Source organism: Fomitiporia mediterranea, assembly GCF_000271605.1.
Source record: "Fomitiporia mediterranea MF3/22 unplaced genomic scaffold FOMMEscaffold_6, whole genome shotgun sequence".
In the NCBI taxonomy this organism is placed as follows: domain Eukaryota; kingdom Fungi; phylum Basidiomycota; class Agaricomycetes; order Hymenochaetales; family Hymenochaetaceae; genus Fomitiporia; species Fomitiporia mediterranea.
The window spans coordinates 21,438-36,352 of record NW_006760391.1 but is presented as its reverse complement, the minus strand read 5'-3'; the positions used below and the strand labels follow the sequence as shown (position 1 = coordinate 36,352).

Sequence of the window (14,915 nt, the reverse complement as noted above, 5' to 3'; positions counted from 1 at the left end):
TGTGCGCTCACACTGGAATATGGCTGCTTTGGCCCCTTCACGCTGCGTGTCTACCAGTCGGAACTTCTTCTGATCGCTATTGGTTTCCCGCTTTCGGTACGCTATCGTTTGGCGGATCCCGATCCCGGTTCAGAGGTATTTCCTCGGGTCACCAGAATGTCTAGCTCAGTGTAAGCACCCTTTGCTAAGAATAAACCTGAACCGTTCGGTTTATTATCTTTTCGCAGCATTCTGAATGGCTGAGCGGAACAGATCACCGAAGATGCGCTCTCACCGTTGGGAGTGAGCTTCTCCGGACGGCCTTTCTTTGTCCAGTATTTCCGTTCTTGTAACCAAACTGGACATCAGCTAACAGAGCTCCTTCAGTACGAGCCGGGCTGTATAAAAGTAGGTGTTGACACAGTCCTCATCCTTCACTCTTCGAGTCCCTCTCTTTCATCGAGGATCACGATCATCACCAAGGTTTCCATATGGGTTTTAAGCTTGTGATCCCGACTGTCGTCGCTCTTGCAGCCCTTGCCGGGGCCGCACATATCAAACGCGCTACTTGCCCCGACGGCAATACTGCGTCAGATGAAGCTGTGCGTAAATCATTTTTACTTCGATCTCCTGACATTCTGATCATCGTGCCTTTAGTGCTGTGCTTTCTTCGCCCTACGCGATGATCTGCAACAGAACCTGTTTCAGGGAGAGTGCGGCGAAGACGTGCATGAATCTCTGCGCCTGACATTCCACGACGGCGTTAGTTTCTCGTTAACAGGACAGTTCGCGGGCGGTGGTGCCGATGGATCGATCCTGCTCTTCAGCGATATTGAAACTAACTTCGCTGAGAATGCGGGCACTGAGGATGGCACTGATGCCCTTGCACCTTTCCTTACTCGACATCTCGTTTCAGCTGGTGACCTTATCCAGTTCGCTGCTGCTGTGGGCTTGACTAACTGCCCTGGCGCACCTCGTCTTCAATTCCTCGCTGGCCGGCCGAACGCAACGGCACCTGCCCAGGACGGTGCCATCCCGGGACCTGCTGACACTGTAGACAGCATTCTCTCCCGCTTTGCAGACGCTGGCTTTACTTCCGCAGAAGTCGTTCATCTGCTGGCATCCCACACCGTTGCGCGTTCGGACACAATCATCCCAGGACATGAGGCTGTCCCGTTTGATAGCACACCCTTCAACTTTGATACACAGTTCTTCCTTGAGACGCTGCTTAAGGGTACCGGTGTCCCCTTCGGTCGTATGGAGCCGAACATTACTGGTGGTGAGGTCGACTCTCCTCTGTCAGCAGAGGGTGAGATGCGTCTTCAATCTGACTTCGCCCTCGCTCGCGATTTCGTACGTCACTGCCATTTTATTATTTTACGTGGAAGTATTGATTACTGCTTTTTAGCGCACGGCATGCGAATGGCAGAGTATGGTCGACGACCAATGTCTCATGGTGGAAAACTTTAGGAATGCGATGAAGAAGCTTTCGGTAGTAGGACAAGACACGAGCAAGCTCGTTGACTGCTCCGATCTCATTCCAGAAGCAAAGCCTGCTACCAAAGAGCATGCCACGTATGTCTCGCTTTCTAACCATCTTGATTTGGGTATAAATAGTTGTCCGCTTTCAGATTTCCCGCGGGTACGTGCCCTAAGGAGATTCAACAGTCTTGCAAGGCGCCTTTCCCGCGCCTTGCCGTTGATCGTGAGTGCTTGAATGCTCCCAGCCGAAGTTCATTTTACTTATGGTATATACGTTATTTTATAGCGGGCCAGCCGACTCAGATTCCGCAGTGCCCTGACGGCTCCCTCAACCCTGCTGACTGCCCATCTTAAATGAACCGTCTTTTACCTTTATTCCGGCTCCTGGGTGTTGCTTATTTGCAAATTGAATATTGTTTTAGACTGTCGTGACTCGTTGTGTTCTGTCTCTGCATTGCAATGACACTGTGTTTTTCCTGGTAATATATTGTGCAGGGTCTTTCCTCAAGGATGAAAGGAAGCAGGGCTAGACCTCTTTGTGGTACTGATCCGCCAAGTGATGCACCTCCAAATGAGGCATCCGACTTGCTATTCATGGACGGTGCTTCTTTTGGTAATTCTGCCTGCGACTCAAAATTCTCGTGTCTCTGGCAAGCACTTGTGTCAGGACTCCTAATTTGCCTACTATCTGAAAGCGATAAATCTTTGGCGCCCTCTGATAAAGCGTACCTTGAAATGCTCCAATCAGTTTCCTTGTGGAGCAACAGATGAAATTCTCCCAATGCACCACTTGGGTTTGTGTACTTCGACTTCGAAAACCTTGGACGACGGGCTCCTCTTCTTTAATTGAAACTGGTAATGTGGATCATCTTCACGTAAGTTTTGTTTCATCGACTGTGTGTATCTCGGATTTATTTGACGTCAGAACGGGGCTCCATAAATTGATATAGAATGTGGGGCATGAGTGGGGCGCACTGGTACGCCTTATAAAATGGTTCCGCCGAATGCTACTAGGCGGCAACAAGTATCCAACCCTCGTATCTGTTGACCTTCCTCGCTTCCTCAATCCTGCTTATTGTGTGTTTGCTACTTTCTTTCTTGTGACATTGGCCCTAAATCGGACTATTTATTCATTCTGCTAGGTTTATAAGCTTCCGTAACATCATGCCTCTCTTTGGACACAAGAACCAACCGGAACCAGGCATTGACGAACCACAGGCGTACAATGACCAGCCTAATCGCAAACGTTCCCTCCTATCCCGTCGTCATCGCTCAACATCGCCAAACGGTACTCCGATGAACGCACGTAATAACAATGCGAACGGTTACGCCGACGACCACAACAACACCCGCTTTAGCACACGCAGCGGTGGTTTCTTCTCTCGTCGTCGCTCACATTCGTCCGACGACTCTGTGACCCACAGAAGTACCCGAAGCGGTTCTGGTCATGGCATGGGATTTAACGGAAAACATCTAAACGATCCATCTATTATGGCCGCGCGGCAGAAAGTTGCTGAGGCAGAGGAAGCAGAACGTCAAGCTGATCGTGCTCTTGTCGAAGCGCGTGCGTCTGTGCGCGAGGCGAAAGAGCACGTCAAGAACCTTGAGCGTGAGATCGAGGAAGAGTGAGTGATCTATACTTTTTTTTACACTCTGTTTGATGACTCATATGTTCATTTCTGTGCAGAGCGCGTATGTACAGAATGAAGCAACAGGAAGCGAAAGCAGTTAGCAAATCCGCAAAGGGCCTTGGTCGACACGGTTGAATATCTGACAACGTAATGCATGTGCTTTCTCCCTATGCTCTCAAACACTGTCAAAGACGCCTCGTGATTTATACCAAACATATCCATCATTATCTCGAGGCGGTATCTTGTCTAGTCTTCTGTTTTCATTCGGATACTTTCGTGATACTGTATTATAAGTTTTCTTTTACGTTATTCGTAATAATCAATGCTTTGCGTATCCTTAGTTGAAAATACGGAGTGTTCAAATAAATTCATATTTTTAAATATTAATGAGTGGTATGAACAGAGGTAGTCATGAATGAAACCAGACGAGACAATAATTATGATAGTGCTCTACAGTGACAAGCCAATTCCCTTCCAATCCTGAAGACAGCGCTACACGGCATTAGGTATTTACAATCTTACATAGCAAATCAGAAAGTAAAACCATTACTTTAAGAGCAGTTGTCTGCGTCAGAGCCGCCATCAGGGCAGGCAGGGATGGAGGTCTCGGGGCCGGCTGGAAGAAGAATTAGTAAGGATATCATGAAACAGATTGTCGGAATTACTCACAGTCAGCGCTAAGAGTTGGGAACGCCGTAGCTGTGCATGCCTGCTGGACGTCGGTCTGGTCGGTGCCGGCGGGGAACGAAGCGGGCTTGTTGACAGGAGGCAAGGGGGCTGGGATGACTTCAGAGCAGTCTACAAGACTGTTAGTGTCTTGGCCGATAACTGCGAGCTTCATCATTGCGGAGCGGAAGTTGTTCATCATAAGCTGCTGGTTGTCAACCATGCTCTGCCATTCGCACGCCGTGCGCGAGTCACGCGCCAAGGCGAAGTCGGACTGCAGCCGCATTTCGCCCGAGTCAGGGATAGGAGAGTCGACTTCAGCGCCTGGAATGCTGCTGGTCTCGTTGAAGGGCAAGCCGACACCCTTGAGCAGGACTTCCAAGAAGATCTGAGTGTCGAAAGTGAAGGGAGTCGAGTCGAATGGTACTGCATCGTGGTTCGGGACGAGCGTGTCTGAACGAGCGATAGTGTGGCTAGCGAGGAGGTGAATGACTTCGTCAGAGTTGATGCCGACGTCGGAGAAGCGGGCGAGAATGTCGTCGACGCTGTCCTGAGGCTCCGGGACGGTGCCGTCCTGTGCAGGTGCAGTGGCATTCGGACGACCGGCGAGGAACTGCAATTGAGGCGCACCAGGGCAGTTCGTTAAACCAACAGCAGCTCCGAACTGAATCAGGTCACCTGCAGTGACGTTGTGAGTCTGAAGGAAAGGTGCGAGATCGTCGACCGCTTCATCGGTGCCGTTGTTAGCGGCGAAGTTGGTCTCGGTGTCCCCGAAGAGAAGGATTGAACCATCCGCGCCACCTCCGGTGAATTTACCGCTGTTCGAGAAGCCAACAGCGTCGTGGAAAGTCAGACGAACGACTTCATGAACCTCTTCACCACACTCGTTTTGGAAAAGATTGTTCTGAAGGTCGTCTCTGAGGGCAAAGAAGACACAGCACTATGTGGAGATGTCAGTATCAGACTATCTAGTAAGAGCAGGGGAGCAGACTGACAGCTTCATTGCTTGCAGTGTTCTTGCCGTCCGGGCAAGCAACACGCTTGACGTTGGCAGCTCCGGCAGCGGCAGCGAGAGCCACAGTAGCGACAGCAAGCTTGAAGACCATGTTATTAAAGGACAAAGGACTGGGAGTAGGAAGTGAGGGTGAAGCTTGTCGACTGTAGACTGGAGAAAGTACGAGGAAATGTTGCCTGCTTTTATACCATTGCAGAGCTCAGTATCATACTGTCATTTGTCGCCAAGACATAGCCCAATAATCAGTATTGGAGGCGAAACCGCAGTGATCATTGAGTCACGAAACATAGCTGGTCAATTCAATTTGTCGTGTTCCCAGCGATGGGACAGAGCATGGAGGAGCTACCGACCACTCAGAGTACGGCGAGTAGTAATGTCGCGCGGGTGACAACATAGCTTTGTGTTCGCTAATCTCGACTATGACGGAAACATACCGCGCGTGCCCGAAACAGTCATAAGAAACACAGAAAGTTGAAGGCGGACTCACCCACGAACATGGAAACGGGAGCTCCTGAGAGCGCGGACGAATTGAGCCGCCTCCATGGCCGTGGTAGGTACCGAAAACCGCGCCTCTGGATATGGAGTCTGTGGGAAGGGCATCACAGCGCCTCATGTGGCCCACTGCCACAATAAGCGTGCGCATTCCCTTGAGGCGCTCACCGTCATAAATAACCGTTGGAAGAAGTCGGATCCGAATGCCTATACATGATATTACTTGCGTTTAATTGGCAGCTGCAGATTCCAACGCCGTGGAACAAAGAAAGAGCCTGGGACGAAAGCTATGATCATCTGAAACGGAAGCGGTACGGGTTCACATAGATCAGCCATGTCTGGACACACAGATCAGGAACACGACGGGTTATGATACGCGATAACGGCGTCTGGCGACTGTCGACTGTAGATGCTACGCATTGATGTACTCAAGAAGTCGTGCACGTATGGGCGGTAAGGCCGTGTATTGAAGGAACGTCGAGAACAGATGCAACGGAACCAATTATTTGAACAAAGAACTTTCCCACACTGATTAAATAAGCATCATTAATGCATGCATCCATTCGTTCATTCCACACACTGCATCCGTTAAATACCACAATACATATTCACACACAAAATGACCCTATACACACCAAAGAGACCAGGGAAACCCTTGTTTGATTTAATTATTGGCACCACCTTTTTCGTAGTTAATAACTTATTTAGGACGGGCAGTCAGCAAGGTTGAGGTCGCCGTTCGGGCACTCTGGAATCTGAGTGGCCTGGCCGGCTAAAGGAGCGGTACACAGCTTGTAAACGGAATAGTCATCACTCATAAGGGATGGGAAAACACGTACGATCGGTACGGAGGACTGGGAACGGCAACGGGCATGACTGCTGGACTTCATTGCGACTTGTGCCTGCAGGGAAGCTGGTGACGCGGAACTAACCGTTAGTAGTGATTTATGAAGTAGAACATGAAGCAACACGTACGTGGCGTGCAACTTCACGGCCGGCTTCGGGACGGGGATGAGTTCGGAACAGTCAACGAGTTTGCTTGTGTCCTGTCCGACATTCGAGAGCTTCATCATCGCGGTCCTGAAATTCTCCATCATGAGACGTTGGTTGTCAACCATGCTCTGCCATTCGCAGGCCGTACGCTTTAGTAATGACGATTAGCATGTTGAATTAAAACTCTCGTAATAATAGAAATTTACCTGGTCACGAGCAAGAGCAAAGTCGGATTGCAGACGCATCTCGCCTTCAGCAGCAAGAGGAGAGTCGACTTCACCCCCGGCTGTGTTGGGTTCCGTGCGGTTGAACGGGACGGCAGTTCCCTTAAGCAGAGTCTCGAGGAAGAACTGTGTGTCGAAGTCGAATGGCGTGCTGTCGAAGGGAACCGCCTGATGATCTGGGACAATCGTGTCCGAGCGAGCTACAGTGTGAGATGCAAGCAAGTGTATAACTTCTGCAGTCGTGAAGCCCGCGTCGGCGAAACGGGAGAGAATGGTATCCACAGAGTCAGCCGGTCCTGGAATGGCACCGTCTTGAGCAGGAGCCGTTGCGTTAGGGCGGCCGACGAGGAACTGAAGACGAGGGGCGCCAGGGCAATTTGTTATGCCGACAGCAGCAGCAAACTGGATAAGGTCGCCAGCAGAGACGAGGTGACGAGTAAGGAATGGCGCGAGAGCATCAGCACCATCGTCAGTACCTGCATTCTCAGTAAAGTTGGTCTCGATGTCACGGAAGAGGAGAATCGAGCCGTCTGCTCCGCCACCCGCAAATTTGCCTGACAGCGAGAAACTGACACCATCGTGGAACGTCAGGCGCAGGGACTCATGTACGTCCTCGCTACACTCTCCCTCGAACAGGTTGTTCTGCAAGTCATCGCGGAGAGAGAAGAAAGCGCAACACTAAATAAACATTTGGCTAGTTAGCGGGATAGGACAAGACTAATTGTCAGAGATACGAACTGCTTCATTTGTTGCAGTATTAACCCCGTCGGGGCAAGTGACACGCTTGTAGTTGGCAGCGCCAGCGACAGCAACGAGAGCAACAGTAGCAATGACAAGCTTGAAGACCATACTGAGTATTTTTTTTGACGACTGTAAAGCCTAGGAGTGGAGAGGACTCGACGAGTGAAGAGTAAAAAGCCAGTTTTCACCTGTATTTATACACTACCTCGACAGATAATTTTATTGCCCAAGTCCATGCCGATAAAATATCAGATGCCATGAAGATGGCGAGACATTACTGTAGGCATACTCTCAGCGATGAGAGCACATTTTCTGCATCACAAAGTTGTTGGGACCAGTCATAGACCAGTAAAGGAATAATTCTCTAGACTTCAAGGTGTTTTTGAGCTATTTTCATCGCAGCTTCTCGGTACCTTGACATGTCTTTATGAAAATCTGCACAAAACCGGATGGAAGCCGTTCTGGAACCATGCGGATCGGCCTCGTGATTTGACAACCCATGAGTACGGAGGCTAGCAATTCTCTAGAGTACTCCGTACGCCCGGTACAGTACACCAATCCAAAGACAGGGAGTTGGGACGGAAGCACCAGAGGTTCGCCACAGTGAGAGTAAAGAGACAGAAAAATCACTTGTGTCGCTTGTTTGTTGTACCCGGTGTGATAAAAGCTATGCCAACAAACCTGTCGGACCATAATAGCGAAGCTGCTTAAAGTCTAGAATATCATGAATCAGTTGAGGCTATAGTCAAGTCAGGACCATCAGAGTTGTAGATCCAGACCTCGGCAGGCACTACAACAAGATTGCCTTTTTAGGAATATTTGCCGGCTGTAACAGATGCCGTGAAATATGCAGAGAATATCTGAAGTGCGGCGTGACTTGCGCGATTCGACCGGTATCCCATTACTAGGAGAAAGTAAGTATAGGGATTAATCATCACAAAGTCACATAATGAATGCCTGAACCATGGCCAGTTGAGTAGATGAGCAATCGCGTTTGGCGGATGCATATTCCATTATTAATTATCGTGTCATCTTCAGTAAAGTTTTCCGGGATAAATGACGCGTAGAAGCTGCAGAGTCCGAAAGGCACAAACGCATCTGGACAAGAGAACGACATAAGGGTCAACATTCAATAGTTGTGCCAGTATTCGCATGGCAGGTAAATACATGGACCCGTGGAGTCGGAAACGCGTGCGTGAGATGCGAGACAATGGTTGCCCATCCATTGGTTGAGTTCGTGTGCAACGCCTTCCAGAGTTTCCCTTTCACTGGCACCAAAAGGAATAGCTGTGAGACGTAAAGCTTCAAAGATAGGGACGTACGCTTGGCACAGAATATCTTGGTAAGACGGAGAAAAAGATGAGAAGCATCGGGAAAGTCGGACTCAAAGTACCCAGTACGTGATGGAGCTATCGTTATGTCCTTTCACGTTCCGGGGGACACTTTGCGAGGAATCAGAATTACTGTGAGAGGAGCAGACTTAAACATCCGGATACTGGTTTGCTGGCAAACGTAGTCGTACACAACTTGAGGACTTAGAGGAGGAAGTTCGAAACAGATAGCACGTGACACACGTGCAATCTGCTTTCTGTTTAGGCATTTTCCATCATTCCCAATTGGCCAAATATGGACAAGTATTTTGAGCCTTTACGGCAGTTGATCTCTTTACACGTTTTATATCATATACGTGTCGAAAAATAGAAAATTTTATCGCTCATTAATTCCAGTGCTTGCTGATAGTTTAGTTTACTCAAGAACAATTGTGTTATTGAGCTGCTTGATGTTGCAAGACAAACCTTTCAACTTTTGATCAATAGACGCTGATCCTCTTCCAGAAGGGGTGTCCGAACACTTTTTGGAAACACCCGTATATCTAGAGTGAATCTCCATTTCTTAAATAGTAATAAAATTTCTACATTAGAAGAAATACTGCAGATTTATAGCAGGTACTTTGGCAGACGCGCCTTATCACAGTTTACCGCGGTATCCGAGAGAAATTTGTACCCCCGAGTCGGTAAAGTCAACGCGCAGTTGGTAGACGGGAAGCATAGTCGGTTACAACGCTAGTCCCTATTCCTAATCCATGTAAGCATGACCTTTTGGAGAGCATTTGATGCCGACAAATGTCCGTGCAAGACCGATGCAATGGTTTAAGCAGCAGACCATACGACGATACTACTTCCCCGCCTTCCCCGTTACCCCTCAACTTCACGTTATCGCCATGATATTCACGTCACCTCGCCCTCCACTAGACATCCCGAAGAAGGACATCCTGTCCTACATGTTCGGTATGCTATTCATTCGAGGACATCGCATCCTGTGTCATAGCTGACGGAACTTCTTGGTCGATCGTTCACAAAGATGATTGGAAGCATAGCTGGAACAAACCTCTGTTTGTTGATGCTCATGACCCATCAAAGATTATCACTGCCGAACGGCTCGTCAATCTCATAAGACGCATCGGATGCGGATTGCGTGAAAGCATTGGAGTGCGACCTGGCGATGTCGTGCTTTTGAGTGCGACGAACAACATTCTGGTCCCACCACTAATGCTCGGTATATTATGTGCTGGGGCGGCAATGTCTGCTGCTAGTCCGAGATTTACCCAGCCTGGTTAGTCTATTGAAAACCTTTAGTGACCGTAAGAACAAGAATGACAATGTATATCTGCAAAGAACTTTCGTACCAAGTTAAGGACTCAGGTGCAAAGGCAATTTTTGCCGTCCAAGACACACTTGACGTTGCCCTAAAAAGCGTCGATGCGCTAGGCCTACCAAGGTCCATGGTTTATCTAATTTCACTAGAGAAAAGCTCAGAGAAGGGAGTTCGTACCTTGGGGAACCTTTTGGACTTTGGCGAGATGGACTGGGAACGATTGACAAAGGAGGAGGCAATGCGGAGCCGGCAAGTACTCGATCTACTCATTGACAAAATAGTCAAGATCAGCTCATCCATATCACCAGAATCGCTATACTCAACTATAGCAGCGGTACGACGGGGCTTCCGAAAGGCTGCATGGTTACCGTATATAATATCGTCGCGCACTGCGAGCAACAACGGCAGCTGCATGATAAAGGCCGACAGGTATTACGAGCACGAGGAGAAGACATATCAGACACCGACGCTATCCTTGCTTTCTTGCCTTTCTACCATGCTTGTATGTTTCCTTCCACTGTCCGTTCATATCCGCGCAACTAAAACATCGCAAATTCTTAGTTGGTCAGCAGCATTACGTGTTCAACGCGACTCGAAACGGAGATACCACATACGTCATGCCTTCCTTTTCTTTCGAAGCTTTTCTCCGCTACGTCCCAAGGTACAAAATCACTGCGTTTGCTGCTGTACCACCTGTAGTCGTGCTTCTCGCGAAACATCCCGATGTGCGTAAGACGGACTTTAGCTCGGTTCGCTCAATCCTATCTGGGGCTGCTCCCCTTGGAAAGGAGACGCAAATGCAGGCCGAAGCTGCAATGAATACGTACAAGAAGGGACACGTACATATATCTCAGGGATGGGGTATGAGCGAAGGCGTGTGTTTTAATACCAACTTCATGCTCCATGAGCGTGATCCGGACGTTTCGGGGGTTGGATACCTCACTTCTGGATTGTGCGCGCGCATCGTGCCTGCAGATGGGTCGGACTATTCTAAGTCACTTGGGTTTAATCAGGAAGGGGAGGTATTGTTGAGGGGCCCGCAAATCTTCTCCGGCTATTGGCAGAAGGAGAAGGAGACTCGTGAGGCGTTTACAGAAGACGGTTGGTTCAAGACAGGCGACATTGGTGTTTTCAAAAGGGATGGAATAATGCACATTGTGGACAGGAAGAAAGAACTGATAAAAGTAAAGGGTAAGCAGCGGGTTGCAACGTCCCATGTACTTGGTAGCCCTCAATGCTAAGTTCTTTTATAGCATTCCAAGTCGCACCCGCAGAGCTTGAGGATTTGCTCCTCAAAAGTCCAGACGTAGAGGACGCCGCAGTCATCGGTATACCAGGGTAAGTGCAGTCCTTCCACCCTAATGTGATGCTTTGGCTCAATTAGACGGCAGAGAAGGGACTGAGTATCCTCGTGCATACATTGTTCCCTCACTTCTGCGCCGGTCCACCAGTCCGGAAGCACTCCAAGCCCTTGCAAACGACATTTTGAGATTCTCAGCGACACATTCTGCCAGCTACAAGCATCTAACGGGCGGTATCGTCTTCGTCGACAGTATACCGAAGAATCCGAGTGGGAAAATCCTGCGGCTCCAGCTACGGAACAGGGTCAGAGCGAAAGATTGTAACGATAAAGTTTGGTTATCGGACGAGAGAGGGACAACAAGAGCGAGACTGTAGGGATCCTAGAGTGCATAAATAGAGTGTTTATAGTTATCAGATTCTAGAATGTGCGTTCGTAAATCAATCGTCAAAGTGTATATACGAGCCCAGGAATCATCCGGGTTAGCTTCTTTGCAGCTAGGATATAAAGTGAGAATGACACAAATCCAGTGTGACTTGAGCGATTCAACCAGTGTCCGATTAATGGGAGAAAACAAGTGACGAAATTAGCCATCATGAAGCTACAGACGGAATTCTTGAGCTAAGGCCAGCTGAATATATACGCAAGCGCGTTTCGCTTTCGTATCTTTGACCATTAGGCATTGTGTCATCCTCAGTGAAGTTTTCGGTCGAGATGACATATAGAAGCTGCAAAATCCGGAAGGCACGTATGTGTCTGTACAAGAGTACAACATTACATGCGATCTTCAATAGTTGTTCCTGTATTCTCATGGCAGGAAAATATACGGACCTGTGGAGTCGGAAACGCGTGTGTAAGAGACAAGACAATGGTGGCACATCTATTGGCTCTGCAAGTCTCCCTTTTGCTGGCCAAAAAAAATCTGTGAGACGGAAAGCTCCAGACATAGGGACTTGGGCTTGGCACTGAACTTTCAAGACTGAGAAAGGAACATCGGTGAGGTTGGACCCAGAGTACGTAAAATACATGACGGAAGCTATTGCTATGTCCTTTCACGTGGAAAAGAGCGCCAAAATGGAAGTAGAAGTTACTCTGAGAGGGGGAGTAAAACTCACACGTCAGGATGCGGGTTTGTCGGAGCCTACGATGCAATTTGAGGAAGAGACTAGTAGTAGAGAGAAAGTTGACAGCAGACAGCACGTGACGTTCTTCACGTGGATAAGCATTTCTCATTCCCAAACTATGAATCATCTGAGCATGTGCCCGGAACCCTCGGAGCATTGAATGCCGACAGATTTGATCCCGGTCATTCGTTTGTGTGTAAGGCCCGACCCCAATGGCTTCCAGTCCGTAAGCAGCGGTCCGTACGACGACACTGCTTCCCTGCCGTCGTCGGTATCCCTCAAGTTCAATTATCCGGTACCACCATGATATTCACGTCACCCCGTCCACCGCTTGACATCCCGAAGAAGGACATTCTGTCCTATATGTTCGGTATGCTACTCGTTTGAGCATGTCATATCCCGTGTCACAGCTGACAGAACTTCTTTCTCGATTGTTGGCGAAGATGATTGGCAACATGGTTGGGATAAACCAGTGTTTGTCGATGCTGATGATCCATCACAGATTATCACTGCCGAACAGCTCGTCAATCTCACTAGGCGTATTGGACGTGGACTTCGTGAAAGCGTTGGAGTGCGACCTGGCGATGTCGTGCTTATGAGCGCGACGAACAGCATTATCATCCCACCACTGATACTCGGGATATTATGCTCTGGAGCGACACTGTCCGGTGCCAGTCCGAGATTTACCCAGTCTGGTTAGTTGATTAAAAAACTTCCGTAGTTGTATGAGGGCGAATGACAATGGGTGCCTCTTAAGAACTTTCGTACCAAATTAAGGACACAGGCGCAAAGGCGATTTTTGCCGTTCAAGAGACACTGGACCTCGTTCTGAACTGCGTTGATGCGCTGGGCTTACCAAGGTCGATGGTGTATCTGATTACATTAGAGAAAAGCTCAGAGAAGGGAGTTCGCACCTTGGGAAATCTCTTGGACTTTGGCGAGATGGACTGGGAGCGGTTAACAACGGAGGAAGCAATGCGGAGCCGGCATGTATACGATCGTCTAGTTAATATTAAAGTCAGAACCAGCTCACCCATACCAACAGGATCGCTGCATTGAACTACAGTAGTGGCACAACAGGCCTTCCGAAGGGCTGCATGATTACTGTGTACAACATCGTCGCACACTGTGAGCAACAACGTCAGGTGCATGATATTAGCCGGCAGGTATTGCGGGAACGTGGAGAAGATATGCCAGACACCGACGCTGTCATTTGCTTCCTGCCTTTCTACCATGCTTGTGCGTCACTTTCCACAGTCTGATAATATCTCCTGATAAATCTTGTTATTTTAAGTTGGTCAGCAGCAATATGTTTTCAATGCGGCTCGAAATGGAGATACTACATACGTCATGCCTTCCTTTTCCTTCGAAGCTTTGCTCCGCTACATCCCAAAATACAAAATCACTACATTTGCTGCTGTACCGCCCGTAGCCGTACTCCTCGCGAAGCATCCCGATGTGCGTAATACGGACTTTAGCTCGGTTCACTCGATCTTATGTGGAGCTGCTCCACTTGGCAAAGAGACACAGCTGCAGGCTGAGGCTGCGATGAATACGTACAAGAAGGGACGTGTGCAAATATCTCAGGGATGGGGTATGAGCGAAGGCGTGTGTGGTTCCTGCAACTTCATGCTTTACGAGAGGGATCCAGACGTTTCGGGAGTTGGATATCTCCTTTCTGGCATGAGTGCGCGCATCGTGCCTGCAGATGGGTCGGACTATTCTAAGTCACTTGGTTTTAACGAGGAAGGAGAAATATTATTGAAGGGGCCGCAGATCTTCCCTGGTTATTGGCGAAAGGAAAAAGAGACTCGGGAGGCATTTACAGAAGATGGGTGGTACAAGACAGGTGACGTTGGTATCATGAAAAGAAATGGGATAATGCACATTGTGGACAGGAAGAAAGAACTGATAAAAGTAAAGGGTAAGTAATGAATTGCAACAATCATGTCCTTAGAAAGCTATCAATACTGAGTTCTTTTATAGCCTTTCAAGTTGCGCCTGCTGAACTTGAAGATATGCTCCTCAAGAGCCCAGATGTAGAGGATGCTGCTGTCATTGGTATACCAGGGTAAGTGCAGTCTTTCCGTCCTAAGATGTCGATGCTGACGTAACTGGACGGCAGAGAAGGGACTGAGCATCCGCGCGCATACATCGTTCCCTCACCTTCGCGCCAATCTACCAATCCGGAAGTACTCCGGGCCCTTGCAAACGACATACTGACATTTTCCGCAAGACATTCCGCTAGCTACAAGCATCTGACAGGCGGTATCGTCTTCGTTGACATTATACCGAAGAATCCGAGTGGGAAAATCTTGCGACGACAGTTACGGGATAGGGCTAGGGCAAAAGATTGTAATGATAAAGTTTGGTTATCGGAAGAGAGAGGGAAGATAAGAGCGAGGCTGTAGGAATCTTCCTGGGGGGATACTTAATTAGCATGTTTTGGTGTTATCTTATCAAAGTCCATATATGCGCATAGGAAACGTCTGGCTCGGCCTTCTTTGAAGCTAGGGTGTCTGCGTTACCTTGAATAATTCTGAATGAATAAGATCACGACAGCAAAGACGTAGTCGTAGTGGTACCAGTTTACATGACACGAAAGTGAGACAA

The 14,915-nt window shown here is 48.6% G+C and overlaps 6 protein-coding genes across 6 annotated transcripts; 4 read left to right on the top strand and 2 right to left on the bottom strand.

Moving 5' to 3' along the window:
- Positions 1-470: 470 nt before the first annotated feature.
- Positions 471-1,815, top strand: FmMnP3l (manganese peroxidase 3; the record flags this gene model as incomplete). Its single annotated transcript, XM_007266208.1, has 5 exons — positions 471-581; positions 637-1,332; positions 1,388-1,554; positions 1,611-1,684; positions 1,748-1,815. 5 exons carry the CDS (start codon positions 471-473, stop codon positions 1,813-1,815), a joined length of 1,116 nt encoding a protein of 371 aa, XP_007266270.1.
- Positions 1,816-3,643: 1,828 nt separating this feature from the next.
- FmMnP9l (manganese peroxidase 2) lies at positions 3,644-4,864 on the bottom strand (the record flags this gene model as incomplete). The annotated part of the gene is made up of 3 exons (XM_007266207.1): positions 3,644-3,708; positions 3,762-4,698; positions 4,754-4,864. The coding sequence occupies 3 exons, from the start codon at positions 4,862-4,864 to the stop codon at positions 3,644-3,646; spliced, it is 1,113 nt and encodes a 370-aa protein (XP_007266269.1).
- A 1,105-nt stretch (positions 4,865-5,969) lies between these two features.
- FmMnP7l (manganese peroxidase 3) lies at positions 5,970-7,331 on the bottom strand (the record flags this gene model as incomplete). The annotated part of the gene is made up of 5 exons (XM_007266206.1): positions 5,970-6,037; positions 6,105-6,178; positions 6,241-6,407; positions 6,465-7,160; positions 7,221-7,331. 5 exons carry the CDS (start codon positions 7,329-7,331, stop codon positions 5,970-5,972), a joined length of 1,116 nt encoding a protein of 371 aa, XP_007266268.1.
- A 2,005-nt stretch (positions 7,332-9,336) lies between these two features.
- On the top strand, positions 9,337-9,555 carry FOMMEDRAFT_133855 (uncharacterized protein; the record flags this gene model as incomplete). The annotated part of the gene is made up of 1 exon (XM_007266205.1): positions 9,337-9,555. One exon carries the CDS (start codon positions 9,337-9,339, stop codon positions 9,553-9,555), a length of 219 nt encoding a protein of 72 aa, XP_007266267.1.
- Positions 9,556-10,495: 940 nt separating this feature from the next.
- Positions 10,496-11,641, top strand: FOMMEDRAFT_140519 (acetyl-CoA synthetase-like protein; the record flags this gene model as incomplete). The annotated part of the gene is made up of 3 exons (XM_007266204.1): positions 10,496-11,069; positions 11,132-11,216; positions 11,270-11,641. 3 exons carry the CDS (start codon positions 10,496-10,498, stop codon positions 11,553-11,555), a joined length of 945 nt encoding a protein of 314 aa, XP_007266266.1. The 3' UTR covers positions 11,556-11,641.
- An 873-nt stretch (positions 11,642-12,514) lies between these two features.
- FOMMEDRAFT_107466 (acetyl-CoA synthetase-like protein) lies at positions 12,515-14,788 on the top strand. The gene is made up of 7 exons (XM_007266203.1): positions 12,515-12,672; positions 12,746-12,997; positions 13,060-13,288; positions 13,348-13,541; positions 13,597-14,226; positions 14,289-14,373; positions 14,428-14,788. Exons 1-7 carry the CDS (start codon positions 12,606-12,608, stop codon positions 14,711-14,713), a joined length of 1,743 nt encoding a protein of 580 aa, XP_007266265.1. The 5' UTR covers positions 12,515-12,605; the 3' UTR covers positions 14,714-14,788.
- Positions 14,789-14,915: the final 127 nt, after the last annotated feature.